The sequence below is a fragment of the Coturnix japonica genome, chromosome 1 (genome assembly GCF_001577835.2).
Source record: "Coturnix japonica isolate 7356 chromosome 1, Coturnix japonica 2.1, whole genome shotgun sequence".
NCBI lineage: Eukaryota > Metazoa > Chordata > Aves > Galliformes > Phasianidae > Coturnix > Coturnix japonica.
This window is the reverse complement of record NC_029516.1, coordinates 158,121,205-158,143,821: the sequence shown is the minus strand read 5'-3', so window position 1 is coordinate 158,143,821 and position 22,617 is coordinate 158,121,205. Positions and strand designations below refer to the sequence as shown.

The following is a 22,617-nucleotide window of genomic DNA, read 5'->3' as shown; positions in this document are numbered from 1 at the left end:
GATAAGAGCACAGACAGATCTAGAATATATGCCTCATCCTAAACTCTTCCCCTTAATCTAAGCATTAGTTTCCTACAAAGTAAAAAGTTTGAAACAAGTTCCAGACTGTCAGATGTTTTAAGCTTGGAGTTGTACCAAAAACATGAAAGTGAATGCACAGACAAGAAAAAAGTATAGTCATGATTCTTAGTAAGCACCTACTAGGTATCCCAGAGAAAATTCTTATCTCAGCTGCACCTCTACACATCTGGAGCCGTTTCAGCACAAACTGTAACTTAGAGTCAGAATGTGGCTCCATGAGTTTGAGGCTGCCCATGTCAAATATTATCTGTTAGTTACACACCCCAGCACACATGCAGAGATTGCAAAGCAGATAAAATTTATTCAAAGATTATCTAACTTGGAAGAAAAAAAAATGTTTTAATATAACAACATTTCAACATTTAGAAGTAGAGTAACTACTAAATACAACAGTCAGAAATGTGCTAGACATGCCTTTTAAGAAACGAGGGGATGTAGCAGTGAGGGACATGGTTTAATGGGCATGGCGGTGATTTTAGTGGTCTTTCTTGACCTTGATTCTATGACTTCCTTCTGCATGTGTGCTACTTTGTGCTTCCTAGGTTAAATGAAATGTTCTTCAAGCACAACTGCCATCATTTCACATGAGCTTCCAACTCCCTACTGCCCATTCCACAGAGAAGAACAGAGGACTTTACATATAAAATAGACTAAGACAACTCTTCACAATCAACAAAAGCCTTTTGTACCTATCAAACTAAAGGCTTTATAAGTAAGAACCAAACAGGAAACATACTTGCTCTACATGAGTTTGGCACACTGTGCCATGCAGGTCAACCTACCGCATCAATGATAACTGAATGTGGAGTCCTTGCTGTGAAGACATAACCAAGCTTTTTTGCTCCTTTCACTAAAGCCCCTTCATCTGCCAATAAAATAAAAGATTAAATTTGATGTGATATGCAGAGAAAGGAAAGTACAAAGCTCACATCTAAGGAAGACACGGTGCAAAAACAGAAGCTCCCCTTCCCATGTATTCAAGTTTCCATGTCTGTACAACTGCTAGAATAGCTCTGCACATTCATTGGAATATTCACATTTTACTCCTTGAGAGGCCATGTGAGATCAGTTAGACAAAATTCATAATCCATCTGTATAAAACATTCTGCAATTACTGAAGCATTAAGTTCTACTGTTGTGGAGGAATAATAGTTTTCTTCTACATGAAAAGGGGGAAATACCTGTTCAGAAAATAAGATCAAAGTTGAGTTACTCTATACTCTTACAACATACATCTAAAGGGTTTGAACTGGATGTGCTTTAAGGTTCCTTCCAACTCAAGCCATTCTGCGATTCTGTGATGGGGAACAGGGTCCTGCTATTCTGAATGTTGACCCAACATAGCTCTGCCAGTACTACTTGTGCTTCCTGAAATGACAAAATGGGTGAAGAGCACATCCAAATAAGGCCAGGACTCTGCTCTGTATTGAACTGGGGTCCTGTTTCAGCATCTACTCAATAAAGAAAAACAAACTGCACTCGTGCCAAATATACCAAGTAACTGCACATGCAGAAACAAATCAGTACTTCCACTTCCCTCTACATAGCGAAGTCACTGGAAATTTTAGCTTTGCTTTTCAACTCCATAGGGAAACAAGAGTAAGAGGCCACTTAAGGGCAGAAGGGATTATATGCTCAGCCTGTCAAAAACATAATGGGACTTAACAGCAGTTTTGCAGAAGGCATTAAAAGCAGTGTGCACTGATGACAGAGGATACCAGATCTACTGCTAGTATCATACAGAATCATCTTGCTTTTAAAAATTAATGATCTTTTAAGAAGTTTCTGGACCTTCTTTCATGCCCATTCATCCACTCCTTACATCTCCCCATATACTAATAGTAATACTAATACTAATACTAATACTAATACTAATACTAATACTAATACTAATACTAATACTAATACTAATACTAATACTAATAAAAAGAAAGCAGCAACCAACCTGGAGAGGAGGCCTGGTAGATTATTTTATTTCCTTGTCTTTCAGGAACTACAGTGTGACATACAGCCAGCAGAGTGAGGAACTCATGTATGTGTTCAGCTGTGGGCTAGATAGAACAGCAGGAGAGTCAATTTTAGTGTTACACACAAACAGTGGTAGCCATCCCCCAACCTGAGCAGATAATCTCTTAGATCACAGACAAAAAAACCTTGAAAAAATAAAATAAAATTTTAAAAAAAAATAAAAATCCCTGATTGTAGTCGTTCTCTTACTTGGCTCCAGAACATCAATACAACAGAGTCAAAGGCCAGCATTAATCAACTATATTGACAAAGATAAATGTTTCACTTAAGCTGCAGAGAGCAAGGACATCTTCCAAACCCCTAATACAAAGCCCCTAACAGAAGTACCAATTCTGTAATTAAATACTAATTCACCCTCAGCAAGTTTACAGATGACACCAAGCTGAATGGTACAGTTGGTACACTGGAGGGAAGGGAAGCCATCCAGAGGGACGTGGACAGGCTGGAGAAGTTGGCCCATGAAAATAGAATGATGTTCAACATGGCCAAGTGCAGGGTGCTGCACTTGGGCCAGGACAGTTCCAGGTGTTTATACAAATGGGAGGAAGATCTCCTTGAGAGCAGCCCTGCAGAGAAGGACTTGTGGGTCCTGGTGGATGAGAAGCTGGACATGAGCCAGCAGTGTGTGCTTGCAGTCCAGAAGGCCAACTGTGTTCTGGGCTGCATTCACACAAGAGTGGCCAGCAGGGAGAGGGAGGTGATTGTCTCCTCTACTCAACTCTTGTGAGGCCCCATCTGCAGTACTGCATCCAGGCCTGGGGCCCCCAGCATGAGAAAGACGCAGAGCTCTTTGAGCAGGTCCAGAGTAGGGCCACTAAGATGATCAGAGGGCTGGAGCACCTCTCCTATGAGTAAAGGTTGCATGAACTGGGCTTGTTTAGCTTGGAGAAGGGAATGCTCTGAGGAAACCTCATTGCGGCCTTCTAGTACATGAAGGGAACATATAAAAAGGTGGGGGAATGGCTGTTCATGAGGGTAGACAGTGATAGCACAAGAGGGAATGGTTTTAAATTGAGGCAGGGGAGGTTTAGGTTATATATGAGGAGGAAGTTTTCCACCCAGAGGGTGGTGATGCACTGGAACAGGTTGCCCAAGGAGGCTGTGGATGCCCCATCCCTGGAGGCATTCAAGGCCAGGCTGGATGTGGCTCTGGGCAGCCTGGTCTGATGGCTGGTGACTCTGCTGGGGGGTTGAAACTAAGTGATCACTGTGGCCCTTTTCAACCCATTTTATGATATGATATGTAGCACCACAAGCTTCACATACGCAAAATGTGTTTGCCAAAAGATACCGATAATTAAGCAGGAAGCTCTACGGCTCTGGTAGCTTCCACAACAGCTTTCAATAGATTCAAAGTAACCACACCAAAATTCTACTCATTGCCACTGCACTCTGAGTGAAGAACATGCAGGGTGGATAGCAGCAAAAGTAACCATCATGTGCTATTACACAGGAACACATCATCCAGCCAAGCTGGAGCCAATGCTGCTCCATTATTTCCAGTGAAAGCCATGAAAGACACCTCTACCTCTCAAAAATGCACAGCCTTCCAGACTGTCAATTCAGCACCTGCTGCTGCAGACCTTCAGTGTCCTTCTTTATCACCCAGCCTCTTTGCATGCTTTAATAGTATCTGTTCTATCAGCTAGAAAAAACCTGTCTCAAGTAACATCACTGATTTTAATCATTCCCTACATATAGGATATTTCTGCTTACAATCCAGCAGGGTAATTTGCTGCTGCCTTGGTATTTTCACATCTCACAATGGACTCCATGGCAATCATCCAAACCTACAGCAGCTGATCATCAGACAGAACCCCAGTTTAGCTTATCAGGCCAGCTCTTCCACACAGCTGTCATTTGTTTCCTTTCTATATTGTTCCAACAATGATATAATTCTTATTGCACTGGAATGAATCAGGACAAAATATTTGAATGTCTACTTCAGAGCTATGAACAGCTCATTCTCACTAATGGCTTCTGTAGTACTGTATCCTCTGCATCACCTAACATTTAAACCCAGCTTAAGATGGAAGGATCACATGTTAAATGATGCTGCTTAATTACTTGTTTTCCTCTACTTAAAGCAAATCTGAGACATTTTGGTACTCGGATTCTTACTGATGGTCTCTGTGAGTCATTCCCCATAAGTTTTCTTTTACACTCAGCTCTATATTCTCCCAATTCCACTTTCTCCTTCCTCCTAAATCTGCAGCAGGAACAAAGCTCTCATTCCAGGTTCCTTCTTCCCCAACTCCTCACTCTGGGGATATACAGCTCTGGGTCAAAGCTATTGCATCTCTCTGGATAACATGAGAAACACCCAGCTTCAGTAATTTCCAATGAGGTAAAGATCTCAGTGAAGCAGCAAAGCTTTTATTAGTTATTGCAATGGTGGGTGCACACCCCTTTATGGAAAGGGAGAAATTGCTCACTTGATCAGTGAAACTCTTCTCATTATACCTCTTTCCTCGCACCACAGGTTTTTACTTGCCTGTTACCTATTGACTAGGTACTCCAGGCTTACAATCCATGCAATGTATTTGCCAATCCACTTTTACATATGAGGCCTACCACCAACCAATTGTTTTTAGGATGATTTTGTATGTTTCCATGGATACAGAAGGCAATATTTCTTGAAGCTGCTATACCTGTTTTATCCTATGCCAGGCTTCCTTACCCTGCTCTGTATTTTTCCTTCCCTTACTACTTACAAAAGCCATATTTAAGAACAAGCCCATATCAGAAAATATCTAAAGGTTACTAAGCCCCAATTCCTGATTTATGACACCTATTACACTGTGCTAGCAAGCATAAATTCAATTATATATTTACATGTATTTAACAGTCTTTCCCTTGCGTATTCCTTCTCATAAGCTCACATTGTTCATGTTTGACCACAGTGGGTATTGCACAAGCCCTCTGGATTAATTTCTTACCCTGGTCAGGATGTCCCAGCTTCTGCTCTATTCTGTTGCTCAGCATCTTTCTTAAAGCAGCCATTTTGTAAGCAAGTATTAAGTTCATTAAGGGTCTATACCTTGGCACTGTTAGTTTCTATTGCAAAAACGCAATGTAACTCTCACAATAAGATCACTGTGGAATGTCGAACATGAAACCACTCTATCAGTGATATATCCCACTGGCAAAACTTAATTCACACTGCATCTCTAAAGTACAAGCTACAGACATGTAGACATGTTGAGACAGTTTCATTCCTGGAAGCAGTCAAGCAGTCTCTGAATTGTTATTTACAATCAAAACAGATATGCTTTTTTTTTTATATATATTATTATTTTATTTTTGGCCTTATCTAGAAGGCACAACATTAACTATTATCAAGCAGAACACAGAGCACTGGTCAGAAATCATAGAATCATAGAATTACCCGGGTTGGAAAAGACCTCTAAGATCATCAAGTCCAACTGCAGCCTAACCATAGTACCCTAACTCTAACAACCTTCTGCTAAATCATATACCTGAGCACCACATACAAACGGCTCTTAAACAAATCCAGTGATTCAACCACCTCCCTGGGGAGCCTATTCCAGTACTTAACTACCCTTTCTGTAAAGAAGTGTTTCCTAACATCCAACATAAACTTACCTTGGCGCAACTTTTGGAGAACAAACTCTGCAGAACTACATATCTGCATGCCACATGTACAGTTAGGAGTCACTCACTTTACAAGGAGGTTACATATAGAGTTAAATATAATTTCTTCATTCACTTTCAGCAGCATCAGATCAGTGCCTCTATAATGTTTCCAGATAAGCTAGACTGATAGATTTCCATGCAACTGGTCTACAAGTGATCAACAGAACACTAAAGCCCAATTTAATAACTTGACCTTACTACTATGAATCAATGCTGCCCATTCTATCAATGGCAGATAGTAAAATAGTTATCCATTTCATTACCAGAGAGAATTATAACTTAGTATCTCAAAAATATATAAAAATTCCTACAGTTTTATGAACAAAACAATGTGGAGAACTGCTGAGGATCCAGACATGCTGGTCACCTCTAGAAAAGGGAAGCTGGTAAGGCTGGAAGTGGGTGTTTCAGGAACTCACTCAGAAGCACATTAAGGGGCACTGGAATACTAAGTGAATTAAACACAAGTTTATCATGTCAAAACCACTGAAAAATAACCACTGATTCAATGACTGTACTTGAGTAAAAGAAAAATGTCCAAGTTCCATATGCAGCATAAGAAAAATCAAAAGAGTAAGAAGTATTTCTTGTCAACTAATTGCGACACAGAAGTGCATATGAATCAATGAATTTCTGCACATGGAAAACGTTGCGCCCATTGGCACTCATCAACACTTGCTGAACATTTATGGAGACCAAACAGTGTGTGTGAGCACAGTGAGGCAGTGGGTGGTGCATTTCAGCAGTGGTGACAGCAACTGGAAACACAAGCCATGTTCCAGACAGCCATACACAGCTGTCACACCAGAAAATGAAGAGCGTCTTAATCAGATGATCTGCTCAAATTGACTAATGGTGTGGTTATGTTGAAAAACAGTGTTTTGTAGCTGAGAATTTGCTCTATCAAATAGATACTAACACTAACAATAGTGTTACTGTGCTCTATCTATCGTAGTTCCCAGGGAAATAAACAGGAGGCATTACTTTTGGAGCCACCTGCATATTATATCTTCTTTTAATTTTCAACTTGGAAAGAAAATTACTTGGTGTTGAGACAGCTCTAAAAGTAACACATGCAAGCAGATTGGAAAAAAAAAAAAAGCAATACAATCTTCACTACCAAAGCAGTGTGACATTACTGAGTATTCATAGAAGGTATCACACGGATAGCTCCAGCTGCAAAAAGGCAAATACTTAAAGGGAATTCAATGCCTTGCTGAGTACAACAGCATCTAACCGCACAATGGTGCTGGTGCTGTAAGTCCCATTTCATCACCTCAGTCCTCTAAATGAGGCACAGACTGTCACACATCTGTGAACAAACTCTGCATGCATCAATGAGTTATGAAAATTAAGACACCAAAGTGATCCACATAAAAAGAGACAATTTATGCACCTGAACAACATGCCTAAAGCTAAGGGTTAGAAACAGGCAACTTTTCATTCTCCCTCTATCCTGTAATCCAGTCCTCATCTTACTGATGCAGTTTGAAAGAGATAACTTGATTTTAAAAGAACGCATGCAAACTGTTGCACCCATCCTTGCAGTCTTATGCTAAATCATCACTTCTCCATGGGTAGCATCCGTCTCTGCAGGACAGCCAGGCTTCAAAAGGCATCTTTGGTGTACATAAGGCCCATGTGAAGTATCATCAGGCAGAAATTTCCCCACTGTCTGATTGCTGAGTTAACACAGCGAGTTCAGTTTAACAGTGCAATAATAGTACTTCGTTGCTCTCAAGGTGCCAGCTAAAAAGCAGCTTGAGTACATAAGAGCTGAACGTGATGAACAAAGGTTTCTATCTGAGCTGTCTTTACAGTGACACCTAAGGACTCTATCTAAACCTATCTGTCAGCACTGAAAATCCCATCTGTCCAACAAAGCAGAAGTTCTATTCAGAGGACAGAAGAAAAACAAAGAGATATCCTAAGGTTAAGGAGCCACCTCAAGGGCAGATGAGAAACTGTCAATCCATCTACTGTATGCCTCTCCTGCTTAGCATATTGAAACATTAAATCATATCTACAGACCCCTAAGAGCAGCACATAGTAAGAACCCAAGAACATATTACCTATAGTGGGCCCATGAAGTTCTACAAGGCCAAGTGCAAGATCCTTGGGTCAGGGCAGTCCCAAGCGCAGATACAGACTGAGTGGAGAATGGCTTGAGGAGAAGGATTTGGGTGTGCCAATGAAAGACTCAACGTGAGCTGGCAATGTGTGTTCACAACCCAGAAGTCCAACTATGTCCTAGGTTGCATCATGAGAAGCACAACCAGCAAGTCGGGGGAGGTGATTCTGACCCTCTACTCTCATGAGACCCCACCTGGAGTACAGCATCCAGTTCTGGGGTCCCCAGACATAAGAAGGACATGGAGCTGTTGGTGCAGGTCCATAGGAAAGCCATGAAGATGATCAGAGGGCTGGAGCACCTCTGCTATGGGGACAGGCTGAGAGAGCTGGAGATCTTCAGCCTGGAGAAGAGGGGAACCTTACAGTGGCCTTCCAGTACTTGAAGAGGGCCTACAGAAAAGCTGGGGAGGGAACAAGGTGTTCTTAAAGGTCCCTTCCAAGCTAAATCATTCTATGATTTTGTGATTCTGTGATAAACAGAACATGGGAACAGGAGGTAACCCTCATCCTGGCTGTAAGTCTTTCTAGTGCAGTTGACTGCAAAAGCCACACAGGAAACCAGTATATTATCCAGAGAGAAATAACAGGAACTGTCTTCAGGCCCCATCACCTTGAAGAACTTAATGCAATGCACAGTAAACAATCCTTCAGATATCTGCACTGTGAAGCATTTCAAGTTACTAATACTGTAAAGCAAAGCAGAAAGCAAATCTCCATCATTTACAGCATTTTAGGCAGGTCTCAACACAACCACCCTGTAATGCCCTGAATTATTGCTAAAAACAAAAGGTATTTTAACAGGAAGAGGTAGGAGGAAGCCGATTTGTTTCCTATTTCTCTCCACGCTTTCATCTTTTTTATGACAAATCTGTAGAGCAAACTTGATCACAAAAGCAGACTTGTTTAGCATTCAATTTCAGACTGGTCTAGAAAATAGGGCGTTTAAGAGACACATGACATTCATGAAGTAGACTTACATGGTCATTTTCAATGTTTTGCAGGAGTCTTGGGTCATCAAACTCACACGATTCACTGGTAGGAGGAGGCAGCTGGCTGCAGAGCAAGACAAGACAAATGTACCAGTCACAACGTTGCCATCCTTATCACTTCATCTCTTTTTGTTACTTCATCCATTTTGTTGGAGAGAAAGAACTAAAATAAAATCCTACTGCCATAGCAAGTACAGTGAAAAGATCATACGACTAACACACAAAATGCTGAAAACAACACTCTCTTCACTGCACCAGTAAGAAGCCTAGAGAGGTATGCCTGGAAGTGTATTTCAGCATTCAAGTGTCAGTACACCTCCCAGGACTGGTGTAGCAGAAACAGCTTTTAAGTATTCTTAAAATACACTGATTTCAAGTTTCCTCTCAAGTCAGTGAATTCTGCTTTAAGTTGACTCTTGGAGGACTCTGAGCCTACATAGTCCAAATTAGTATCTGGAAGAAATTCTTCTACAGAACTCACTAAAGGAAGCATATGGGGGAGGGGGGGTTAGAAGAAGTTAACAAAGGAAGCAACAACACAAAGGGAGAGAAGCATCTACAGAAATTCCATCTCAGCAGAAGTAGCAGCCTCTCATATCAGCTTCTTCCTAAAAGTAATCACAAAAATTTGAACTAGAAAAGCTTAACTCATAAAGAAGTAGCTTCCTAATAGCCCCTGTTTCTTTAGTGGTAACTCACTTCTTACCCATATCGGACATTCAAAGCCACAAAGGCCCTCTCTGGCTCATTCCCATTTCCTGTTAACCTGAATATGCTGCATTGGTACCTCCTGCGGACGACTTCCTTCTAGGTTTTCACTCCATTCTATAATAGTGACTCATCTAGAACCTTCCCAGCTTACCAAGTAAATCATAACGTTTCAACTAAGGTTTCTTAGCTTTGCTCCTTGTCAACTTTGAGCTTCATGAAGTGAAGGAATAGCAGTACACTTATCTCTGGAGACTGAACGTAGAAGTTACTCGTAGGTTGTTACTTTGTTCTTGGCAGTTATAAACAAGCACTGTATTAGCAGGCATCCATGCCAATACAGCCACTCCCTATCCTTCACCCTCCTTCACCCTGGAATATATTTACCTGAAATCTTCTGATGAACGTTCTCTTTCCAACTCCGGAAAATGACTGAAGAATAAGAAGGGGAAGAAAAATAACAAACCCATGAAGCATTTATTCCACTATGCAAACTAGAAAATAGGTAGAAGGCAGAGATCGATGTGCCATCACACATACAAGTACACACTTGAATCGTAGATTCAGCTTTTCAAAGGTTTGAATGATATTTTCTGTGTTTTGAAGTATCTAAATTAGCTACCATGAAACTCAAAGGCTATTTTGCATGCAGACCTTAACAGTAGCCTTCAAAAATTAGCAGAGACCAAAGATACAGCATCTGAGAGCCAAAAAGCCAAGTGCTATGAAATACTGGAGTGATTCCAAGAGATCCTATTGATAAAAACAGAACAAAAATAGCCAAGTGGACATCTCTCCTGTACAAGGAAGATTTAACTCTTGTCTTCTGACAACAATTACAATTATTTGACTGTAGTGAAATTCTCATTATTAGAGGGAGTCCTAGAAGCAAAATAGATTTCTGCCACATCGTCTTCTCTCTGCAAAGGGCCAGAGGGAATTCAGCACTTTTGTTTTAATTTAAGTCACAAGCAGACAGGAAGCAAGTACGATTTCTTCTCTTCTTATGTAAAGTATTCTCCAGGTTTATGTCTCCTAATTTGTGTCACAGGACATAAAAATGAAAGCTATTAACTGTGATCATAAAATACATTGCAATATACACGGAACAAAACGTTCTATTGGTACTCTGATCTAAAAGTATCCACCATTACCAGCACACGTTTAGCTACAGAGTTTCTAAGAAGTCATACCTACCCATATGTCACTCCAGCAATACTACATTTCTTGAAGTTCATGATGTTACAAGTTAAAGTACCAGTTTTATCTGAAAACAGGTATTTTACCTGGAAGAAAAAAGTTTAAATTTAACTTGCAAAGTAACAAGACTGAAATAAATGGAAAAGAGTTAAAGTTTAAGGAAAATTCAGGAAGAGACCTAGGATCCAGGAATATCACAATGCAGATTTATTACAGCTTCTTTTGTCTTATCAAAACTAAGGGAAAACAATCAGGAAAGCTCCTTAATGGTATTCTCTCTTATTTATCTGTAAATGCAGCAAGGATCAAATAGTAGGTATTAATTGCCACAGCTCCAGTTACACTGGCTTATTCAAGCTCAATGTTGACTGAATATTTCAGTTGTATTAACATCGTATAGCAAGACAGGAAACTGAAGTAAAGGTTCCTGAAGAATCTGAAGCATAAACAGACTCAAGGCTCCCACCTTCCATAAGCCACAACAGATGCATGGTGTTTGTAACAAATATCTTATAACCAAAAGTTTGTATACAGTTATTATTAAAGGAAAGTAGAAAAGCTTGTCAAGGAACACAATCTAAGCTAGGAATGACATTGCATCTTTTTTTACTTCCATTTCTTGTGTGGCAGTAAGAAACATGAATGACTAAGGAAGGCCAAGGATGTTTGGGGCTGCTCTTTAGCCAAGTGTAGTACTGTACGTCCTGTTCTGGTACAGACCATCACAAGCACAGATACCTCAAGGACAAAGTCAGTTACAAGAGATGGTAGAAAATACAGACTCAATTCTCAGGCTTAAAACTGCTTGTATGACCTTAAATCTAACCCTATCATGCCTCATACTGGCAAGACTTGGACTAATGAAAGTGAAGAAGTTGCATTAAGCAAGCCACAATGCAAAAGAACAAAGCATGTTTGTACAGCATTCTTTCACACCTTCCATCTCCCCAACTATACAACAAACATTACACTTCAGAAAGCTTTTCCTTACCTGCCCAAGCTCCTCATTAAGATTTGAGGTTCTGGCCATTGCAGGTGTGTCTTTTTCAGGATAATACATGTCCATGTCCTGAAATGAAAGCAAAATTAGATGCAAAATGAATGCTAAAGTCTCCAGTCTTCTTGTATTTCAGAAGAATTGCTAAATCTTTACTGGAAGTTCAAGGGTTAATGTATACAAAGATAAGGAATATCTCTCTTCTACTTGCTGATGTTCAGCTCAAGAGGTGTGAGTTTTTCAAGTACATAACTGAAGAAATACACACTCTGAAGTCAAAGCTTGCCTGAATAAAGGTATAACCATTTTGTAGCATAAGGCACCACCAACTCATGTCTTCAGAGAAATGTCATAAATATCATGACTCATACCAGAGTGGATCTGAATACCAACAACAAGATTTAAAAGAAAAAAAAAAAAACTACACAAAACACACACAAAAAACCCAACCAACCTCCCCCCCAGAAAAACCCAAACACCTCACCCAAACAAGTCTAGTCTTTATGTCTGCTGTGGCTGAGAGAAGCTATAGGGTACCATGAGTAACTCAGCTTAAAGACTTCCCTTATCCTCAGAACCTATAATACATGAAAGCAATCATTTATACAGTAGAGCTCCTTACAACAAAATCTTTTCATTTTTTGTGGAACACGGTACTAATACGAAATAAATCTCCTGAATTTTGTCCTACCCTCAAAACCAGAAATTCTGGTGAAGATTTCAGGCTCTTTACATCATTTTGCAAAAGTGATTGCAATACATCAATTCTTGTTACTTACCCAATTTATAAAAAGAGCTTGAGTGAATTTGACAACTTCTAACGTCACCAAAAGACTGATTGGAATAAGGTTGTTGTACAAGATAATAAATGTCAGCAGATTGTACCCAAAGTTGACAGACAGCATTTCTGTGGATGGAAAAACATAAGACAATCATACAGAACACCATAATACAATCATACAGAAGGCAGGAATCTGAGTGGCACAGAATAGTGACAACCATCTTTCTGTAGTGTCTGATCATATTTAATAGCACTAAAGTAAATAGTAAGTGTGTTAGCTTAGTATAAGGGTCTTTCTAATATTGATTTGAATATTACACATATAAAGACACCCACAAAACACATGCCTGGAGATAGAACACACTATGCCATGTGAAGAATAAAATTGTTGAGGCTGTGTATTTGAGAGAAGAACACATTCTGAGAATATTTTGCTGAGCAGATGGTGAAATGTATGATGTTCCACACTAACCCAAAATTACAGATTTATTCAATGTGTCAACTACTCCAATTAAGAGCCAGCAATATCACTCATAACAAAGCTTTACCCTTCAGAAACTGTCCTGTATATCTCAGTGGAATTAAAAACAAAGAATAAAATTTGTTCTAAAAGCTGCCAGCATTGGCAGACTTGAGAAGTCCTTCATTCTAAAGAAATATGAGCAAGCAAAATGACACAGACATCCAGAGAACAAACTAATTGAATCCTGCTTAGGCAGAATTGCTGTTAGTACCAGAGACAATGTTGGGCAAGTTGCCCAAATAGCACAACTGCTCCTAAAGGGAAGGAAAAGCATTTATGAACAGCAGACAGAAGTGGTTCAGGAAAGACATAGGATAACAGCTCCTCTCCATGGTGCTGACCACAGCTTCTTTGCAGTAGACATAGTCTCCATGTTTGCAATTTGCATTGTTATTGAAGCTTAGGAGGCACATTGAATAGCAGAGCCCAGTACAACGGGGTTACACCCTATAACTAAGCAACCTGAGATGATGGCAGAGGAGCAAACTAGGAGGAGATAGAAGCCAAAGAGTTGCAGTTTGAACTCAGTCACCTCCAAGTGTGAACATGTGAGTATCATACCTCTTATCAATAAACATGAAGAATAAAAGCACAGTTTACTGGAAAAAAGTTTTTTCTAAAACAGTCTTTATACAAATTAGACCTTTAATGAAAATTCCAAATCTAGCCTGACAGAAGTATTTCCCATGTGTAATGACTGCAGAAGTGATGGAAACTGTGTGTTCATTTCCAGGAACACACCTATCACAGGAACACACTACTCTCTCATCCTTGTTTATTTCATGGTCACACTTGTTCCACGTTAGCTCAAGCTGATGAGTTTGTTTCACTCATCTTTTCTTACTGCCTTCTTCATCTGAAGGAATGAATTTAAACTTCCTCATTAAGTAGCAAGGTGGAGGGCACAAAATATAATTTAAGAATTGTCAATATTTCTACTAGAAGATACTGCAACTACCACAAATTAGAGTTAAGCCTAAGGTGCTTCCATGCTCCTCCTACAAAAGCTTCCCCCCCATCAATTACTATCAAAATTGTGTTTTGTTGTAAAAGTGCTGAAGATACCTTTTGCCATCTGTTTGTACTATCATGAGCAGAAAGACAATTTGCAGTGAGAATCATTTTATGATCTGCATCTCAAGATGATTTTAACAATACACTTAATAACCAGATAATATAACCCCCAAAACAGAGGTCTAACAGGCAGCGATGCATTTCATACCTAAGTGTTTGCATGAGGTCCATTTTTTATATCTGAGCTAATAAATTCAAGGAGTACAGATGAAACCACAAAACCCCTTTAAGCATACTAACCAATCAGTTTTCTCATTACAAATGACAGACATCAGAAGCCAAAGCAACTCAAACACCACCAAAATCACAAGCAGATAAATCATGAGATTTAGCATGCACACAAAGATTTGCATGCAGAAAAACAGGGGAAAAATGTATCAAGACAAATCCTTTTCTTCCGAATAGAAGCAAAAAGCTGAAGTCAGTCCCATCAAGATGGATACCTTCCATCTTACAGTCAGATACAATGTACTTATGATACATATGGCAACAATACATATTCTACTCCAAAAAGAATTCTGTGGAAATCCAAATGCATAGGATCTCCACAGGTGTGAATAGCAAATGTGAACATCAACCACCAGTCTTGCCTCTTTCTGTTTCTTTCCTGCTCCCTAAGTGGAAGCCCAGTGATATTTGCCTGACCTTTAAATCATTTTATTAACAGCAGCCTCACTGGCTGGCTAACTTAAGCCAGGCTATATGCCAAACAAACAAACACCATCTAAAGTTAGTAACAGGCATTGTTTCTTATGTTTTTCTTTCTCCATTTCTTATTTTATCAATATATTTGGTAGACTTAGGACCCTGGATGGTCATACAGTCTGACACATCCCAACACAGCCAGCATACTCACTGTTAGAGCCAAGGTACCACACGACTTCACCGTGTGTTCTGTTCCACAATAAGGCACCTACAGAACTCACAAGGGCCATCACCAGGAGAATACAGAACAAAACCAGGATCTGCATGTTGGTTACTTTCTCCACATTTGATCTCTTCAGAGGTGCTTTGGTTGAATTCTGAACAGAAATATAAAGAATCAGGTTTATACAAATAGTTGCAGAGACTAATTCATTCTTTATTTTCTGTGTCAGTTATAGAACTTAATACTTCAGCTCTACGTAGATCAACTGCGTACAAAGAACAGAAAGGTCAGAATAGTAGCCAGGGCTCCATACAACAGCTAAGCTCACAAAAGACTGGAGGAAGATAAACATGCAGTAGAAAAGATCTCATAGATTCTCCTTAACCTGTCTATCTTCAAGTGTTAAAACAGTAGGCAGCTATTATCATTTCTTCAGCTGCTAAAGCTCAGTTTAAAATGCTGTATAGCCAACAGACAATTTAAAAAATAGAATACAATTAATTTTGGTTGAATATCAAGTATTAAGGCATATACCTCCATTACTTTTTGTACATATACAACTTCAAGTACATTAGTATCCTTGCACTCCTCATGCTTCTACTTAAACAGCTATAATGAGTTTCATAAATTCATTTCATAAATTCCATTTCATAAATGATTTTCATAATTCCATTTCATAAATTCCATTTAATAAATGATTTTCATAATTCCATTTCATAAATTCAAATATGAAAAACAAGTAGAATACAGAAAAGAACACACACCCCAAATCTTTGAAGACTTACCTGCATGAGTTTTGTATCAAATCCTGTATACACAACAATACCCAAGACCCACTGAGTGTTTCTCAGTTGTGCGCCTCTTAGCAAGATCTGGTCTGGACCAACTGGAACTGGGCTGCAAAGCATGAATCAAACAAGCATCTCTCAGTTCTCACTAACAATTTAGGAAAACAGCTCTCCTTTCAGCTTTAGCTTTCTCCCAGCTCAAGAAAAAAAAGGGAAGTATTTTAATCAACTTTTACTGTCCACTGTCTTATAATTATACAGACAATATACAGGTTTCATTCCTCTGCTGAAAGCCTAATCTATGCTAAGCACAGCAGGAAGAAGTTGATTCAAGGGAGTTCCTCTGTTTTCCCAGAACTTGACAACCTGTGGCAGATCTCTGCTTCACTTTGGTTAAGAAATTCCCTTTCATATTCAAGACAGAGAAGCATCACACTTGCAAACAGACCATCTACTCTAAGCAAGCTATAACTGTACACACGGCATTAAAGAAGCATTTTGGAAGAGTTGTATTACCTATGTGATTTTTCAAGTAATATGCAAGTGATCTTTTACTCTTCTTGCATCTGTCACTATTCTGCTTAGTCACTCAAATAATACAGTTTTGGTGCAAGGAAGCAAGTACAGTAAGATGAAACCTGTACACTCCTGCTGATGTCTCAAGTTCTATTATTTATAGTCCTAAAATCTATTTTCTCAGAAGTTCTTTCCTTTCAAGAGTTGCAACAGACCCAAGTCACATTGACAGAAACTCCAGATTCTGGAATCATTTTCCAATATGGAACTGAGCTTACTTTAGCTCCCATTGGAAGACAAAGTTTTCCAGTTTCCTCTGTGCATCTTCTGTTGCGAGACAATCCTAAAAATAAAACCATTTCCTCTGCTGCTTCCAAAGTGTCACTTTAGCTAAAGAACAATAATGATTTCAAAGAAGCCATGTCTCCCCCAGCAAACGGAAAACTCTGCAGAAAGGCAAAACTACATCATCCTATACTAACAAATGCTGATTCACAGCTGTTGGTTGTTATCCTTTTCCACTACACCACCTAACAAACAGATATACGGTCAGTGTTGCACAGGAGAAGCATGCAGGAAGTATCTGTCATAACCAAAGGAGTTTATGACTGCTATCAAGCTGATACCTTTGACCATCTAAGCGTAAGGTTCCAGTGAAGTCATACAGATGACGGTTTGGTCCTTCACATTCTATCCTTCCAGACACTTTCATCAATTCCTCTTTTGACTGGAGATTAGCAGTTTGAGACAATCCCTGCAGAGATCAAGCCAAAGGAGATTCTTGTCAAAAACTGCTTGTTAGAAAGCAAGAAGGCAGGAAAAGGTACTTTTTTCTAATAGTTTATAATTACAAATTCACTTGAGTGTTTTGTTGGTTTGTTTCCTCATTTTGTGTTTTTATTTTCAGATGACTTTCCTGCAATATTTAACTATCACAGGCACATGTGAGCTTGATTACAGAGACTGCCTTAAATCCTTCTATCCAGAAAGCCTACACAATCTCTGTGACCAAGAGAATCACAGAAAATTCATATCAATAAACCATGAAGTCACACATGTGCAGGATGAAGCAGGAGACAACGAGCCAAAACAGGCCTGGCTTTTCTCTCAAAGTACAGCTCTGCTGATGTGTTACTGCTGCTAAATGTTGTCACTCTTAAGTGTAGACTCTTACAGGTCAGTACATGCATTATGCTCTGATTGAACTCAAGGTTTATTTTCAATCCAGTATGCAGCTATAATTCAACATATTTGCACTCCATCTCAGGGACTGCACACATGATATTCCATTGCTTTTCAACACTAAATGCCCCTGCTTGGCTAAGAGTGATCCCCTTTGAGTTTCTTTTAGCAGTCTGACCACAGTACCACAAGCTACAACAAGTTTTTAAGAGAAGTCTCCCCACATCAATTTTGTTCTGTTTTTTGGGGTTGTTGCTTTTTAAACTGTATTTTAAGCCTGTGTCCAGAAGCAAATAAAATCTGACAGGAATGCATGATCTGATCTACTGGGCTGATTCAGAACAGGAAGCCACGTTTTTGCAAGTGTAGCAAGCAAATAGCAAGTGTATAGATTCTATAATGCATATAGATGTTACACATTTTTAAATCTGTAATACATATACACGTGATTTTGAAATACTGATACAACCAAACTCATGTTTTTGTAACTCTCCAATCTCAGAAAGAGCACAAAGATTCTCAACTGTTTCTAAGCACCACAATGAATAGGATTTTTTCAGCAAAACTAGAAATATCCGACCAAACTCCATTACATACCACAAACAGAGAACAAATTAACTGAAGCATAATGAAGAGCTCCTTTGAGCACCCCAGAGGGAGTAGTAACAGTGGTGTATGTGACAGCAGAAACTGCAGCTCTGACCACAAGTAGAGGCATTTTTCATGTTTTTACTAATAAAACCAGCACTTGAATCCTGCCTGTCCTTTGGAAGCACAGTGTATCAACGCAGCTTCTTGATAAAGTTCTTTTCACTGAATTGCTAGAAATGCTTGGGTTTCCCAGTAAAATTAGTATTAGTGAAAAGTTGCTTGATAAAAATTCATCCATCAATGGGCACAAATTGCCTAGAATTTCACCTCCACAGTTTGAGGACTAGTGGTGTTAATTCACTTTTAGTATAGAGGATTTTAGCTACCTCCCCAAAAATAGAGAAAAGTTAAAAGAAAAAAGTTTCACTCAAAATAAATAAATAAATAAAAATAATAAATTGCTATTTTCAAGTACTTTTAAATAAAAACTCCACCTTCAGGCAAAAATTTATCACTGTTTAGGGAAAACAAGAAGCACAAATAGATGAAAAAGGCTTCACTACTGCCTGAAAGTCTTTTATTCCAAAAGCTATTCCAACAGATCCTATTTGTCATTTTTTAGTTTTCAATTATAGTCCTGTATCTTGCAAATTTGAATGCAAGACCTACAATTATTTGTCAGTACAAACTATATGCCAGAAGATCCAAGCCAGACTTGCCCCAACCACAGTGTCACATTCATTTAAGAGTGACACCTCAACACCTTTTCAGTATTAGTGCTATGCTCAATTCAGTGAGGCAGAGTGAAAATCTATTTGAAGTGTTTCACACAAATCAGGTTAAAGTTAATGCTATCATAACTGGCAGGAAAATTGGTCAAAGCTCTCCCTGGACCTCAAGCAAAATACTACCAAGGTCTGCTTGATTTACCTTTATAACCTCATACCCTCTCTGTTTCCTCTAGATTAGCTCCTTAGACTTGTACACAAACCATTATTGCTTGGGTTTCTTTCTGTTGAATAAAAAGGTTTACTGTAACCTGGAAAGAGATGTATATTTTGTTTATCTTGTTTTCAAACAGCACTAATACTGTTGTCAAACAGCCTACAGTCCACATAGTAGATAGCACTTGACACCTAGAGGAGAAAAAAATGGCAAAATTCAATTTATTTTACCTGTCGTATTTTAAGATTTGTCTCCCCATCAAGATTAGCTGTTTCAATATAGCACATGGCTTGAGGTTCGCTGTAAGGAATATAACAAGGTATTAGATACTGAAAACATATTACTTTTTATATGCTACATTTGCATTAAGCTGTCCACAATATATGTCATCAATAAACTGAAGAGAAAAATCACATAGGTGGTATATAGGTGTTGAAAATACATATGCCCTTGGATCTAAACGCGCTCGTGCATTTAACTATACAAAAGTACAGGACTAAATCAGGTTAATAAGAATTTAATAAACCATGATTAATTTCGATTTCTGAAGTTGATATTCTACATTGAATTCCACAAAAACCACCTGAGGTTGCAAGAGCTGTGCATTGATGAAGTAGCAAACAGTGTACAAAGAGGATGCACTTAGAAGAAGAGAGCAGTGCTCTCTGCTATTGACTTTGTGAACCATGCATACTGAAGTTGTGATCCACAGGACCAACTTCTATGCCCAGAAGTTGCTCAACTGTATTTGAAGACACTGCTAAAGAGCTCCTCCACACTTTGTAAAGAATCAGGGAATAGTTTGATGAGATTGAAATTGAGGGCTGTGATTTGCATCTTCTAGAGATGCTTCTGTCTTTATCTAAAAGGGCAAAAATTCTTCATAGATACAATTAGACTAATTTTCATTTAGTCATGGCCTTTCCTATTTCTAAATTGAACAGCAGTGCATAAGCGTCTGCAATAAGGAAACAAAGTTCTATTGGAGAAATTACTTCCTGACATGCTGCTTAAGACTGAAAATCTCTACATGGCACCAGCAAGACTGTTATCATCGCTGGCTTCTCAGGTTGTTAGGGAGCACCTGTTTCCCCTCTGGACCTCAATCACATGTCTCCAGTCTATCACTTTTCTTACTCTTGAGAAGTTGCTGTTTGCTTTCCAAAATAAACCATTACTTAAACAGCAAATACACTTAATCAGCAGAGTCAGTAACAAATGCTGTTTAGGTAAAGCTTTGTTACAAAACAGGCACATATGTAACAGTAAGAAGATAGATTTTTCTCTCCATTAATTGTTTCTTCAAGAAGAAAGGTGCAGCGTTTGTTCTTTCTCTCCTCCTGTGTGAGCAAACCGAGCCCAAACCCAATGATGTTGCCATCTATTTTCAATTCAATTCCAATTTTACTTGTTAGAAACACTTTGTCCTCTACTTTTAAAATGCAGTTTCTTGTAAATGTACATTCCCACAGAAATGTAAAAATGTTTCCATGCAAATCTGCATTTGGATTCAAACTACTTTTCAATTTTCCTCCATGAAAACTTATTCTGCATGCAAACTTCATTTTACATCACCTTTCTTCTATAAGGCAAAGAAAAGAAGAAGATAAACAATTGTTTATTTCAACTCTGACAGTTCAGACAAAAAAATTAACACATTGACACAAAGCAAACAATCCCACCCATTCAGAGCACGCAAAGCCTTCTGGTGAACTGAGGACACTTAGTATTGTCATTCAGGAGAATTATGGAAATAACACCAATTGTCTAGCATTCACTATGGCAGTTCTGCTATTTATTTCAAGCAAAGCTCCTAAAACTCAAATACTTTGGCTCTAATTCTTCAGTTACATGATTAGCAGTGACAGCAAGTTAGTAGAATAATAGATAAAAAGCTGACCCATCCAAGTTAAGGCATAAATCAGAAAGGTTTGGGGGTATTTTTTAGTATGGTATGATAAGAAGTTCATGCAGAACAACTATTTCTCAACACTGAAACAGAAAGTTACCGAGAGTAGCCCAACTAAATGCGTGTGAAGGTTGAAAACCATTTCTTATAAAAAATGGTTTTGGTTTGAAAATATAACACTGTAAACCATGGAAAGAAGGTACTTCTATCCTTGATCACATAACATAGTTTGAAGAGATCAAGCTTCCCATTTCTGAGTACCAGTGAAATGTTTCTATGAACTAACAACCAGCCTTCATTTTCTGCTGTATCATAAAAGTTGTGCTGTTTTCCACAAGGCAAAAGGAATGGTACTCAGTTTACTACTGCTGCCATAATTCAACATGGGTTTGTGTTCAACAGCCCAAAGACAACAAGCACATGAATGAAGCCCAAAGCTTGTGCTGCAGGTTAGCTACTGAAAAGCCATCTGGGCTAGCCTTTGAAATTACTGCTTGAAAAGCTTTAGAAGACATCTTTGAATGTCAGGGAAATATGCTGGAAATTCAGTGGAATTAACTGAAAGACAACTTAAGCTTCCTTGATTAAATGAAGGGGGTCCTCAAAAAGCCAAATGATTGCATCAAGCTTGTACAACACATCTTCCATCTTCAGAACTCAGTGTCAGACTTTGTATACTACAAGCACATAATACTACCAAGCCTTTTTTCTTATGAACCTATCAGCAATGCTAAAAACAAAATCATTGCCTACTAAAGCATGCTTTAACATTGCTGAAATTTAATTATAAGATGTCTGGTTTTATTAATAATAAATACAGAGTTTAGTGTCCTCTGCACCTCAGTTCATCAGATACTTCCACACCCAAACAGGATACCTGGAAGATACAATGATCATGTCTGCTGGAAGATGCTGCCCATTGGTGACCTTCACAATATCGCCTACTGCTACCTGTTGAATCAGGGGCAGGGGTGCAACAGCATGGAAGAGAAAAACAAACAGTTTGCTTGTCTGCAATGTTAGTTTGTTATTGTCCTTCACCCAACAGAACATGAACATGCACAAAACAACTACAGACAGTGCTACTGTAAGTCAGAGTACTTTTCACTGCAAGATTATAGATCTAGTATCAAAGCTTCCTGTTTCTTGAAGGCAAAATTATATATATAATTTTGTATATATACACATATATATAGCTATTTGTCTGTAGAGAATACAAAATAGGAAAGTATGAACTTGTTGCAGCAAATTTTAGTAGAAGTGATTGTTTTCTTCTATAATTCAGCTATTATCCATACCTGAATTATACTCTTTTAATTTAAGCACAGTCTCATCTAACCTACAGACAGATTTTCCCTGGTAAAAATGTACCTTTGGTACTTGAAGAAGATGAAATTCAAGAAGAGTTTCTTCTGTTTTTTCTCCATATTACTTACCCACTCAGTCACTGTTACCTTCCCTTAACACTATTTAGATGCACTGCTTGTAACAACCACTAACAAGAAGCTTTGTCTCTACAGGCAGATAGCATCAACCAGTTCTTTTCTGACCTACAGTCACTTGAGATCTGCAAAGTCATAATTTCTGGAGCAAACCTAGGAGTTTCCAGGACCTGTCACAGGAACTCTGTCCTTCTACAGGACCCAT

The 22,617-nt window shown here is 38.7% G+C and overlaps 1 protein-coding gene across 5 annotated transcripts in view; it reads right to left on the bottom strand.

Annotated features, from left to right (window-relative positions):
• The window catches only part of ATP8A2 (ATPase phospholipid transporting 8A2), a 280,358-nt gene that overhangs the window by 212,972 nt on the left and 44,769 nt on the right, over nucleotides 1-22,617 (bottom strand). For all 5 annotated transcript variants that reach the window (XM_015852108.2, XM_015852111.2, XM_015852110.2 and 2 more), the window contains 12 exons: nucleotides 21,848-21,921; nucleotides 19,292-19,361; nucleotides 16,970-17,097; nucleotides 15,825-15,936; nucleotides 15,028-15,193; nucleotides 12,573-12,700; nucleotides 11,788-11,865; nucleotides 10,794-10,882; nucleotides 9,984-10,028; nucleotides 8,877-8,952; nucleotides 2,027-2,132; nucleotides 864-946 (listed from right to left, as the gene is read on the bottom strand). In XM_015852108.2, the coding sequence (XP_015707594.1) occupies nucleotides 864-946; nucleotides 2,027-2,132; nucleotides 8,877-8,952; nucleotides 9,984-10,028; nucleotides 10,794-10,882; nucleotides 11,788-11,865; nucleotides 12,573-12,700; nucleotides 15,028-15,193; nucleotides 15,825-15,936; nucleotides 16,970-17,097; nucleotides 19,292-19,361; nucleotides 21,848-21,921 (1,155 nt within the window). The remainder of the gene's footprint in view (nucleotides 1-863; nucleotides 947-2,026; nucleotides 2,133-8,876; nucleotides 8,953-9,983; nucleotides 10,029-10,793; nucleotides 10,883-11,787; nucleotides 11,866-12,572; nucleotides 12,701-15,027; nucleotides 15,194-15,824; nucleotides 15,937-16,969; nucleotides 17,098-19,291; nucleotides 19,362-21,847; nucleotides 21,922-22,617) is intronic.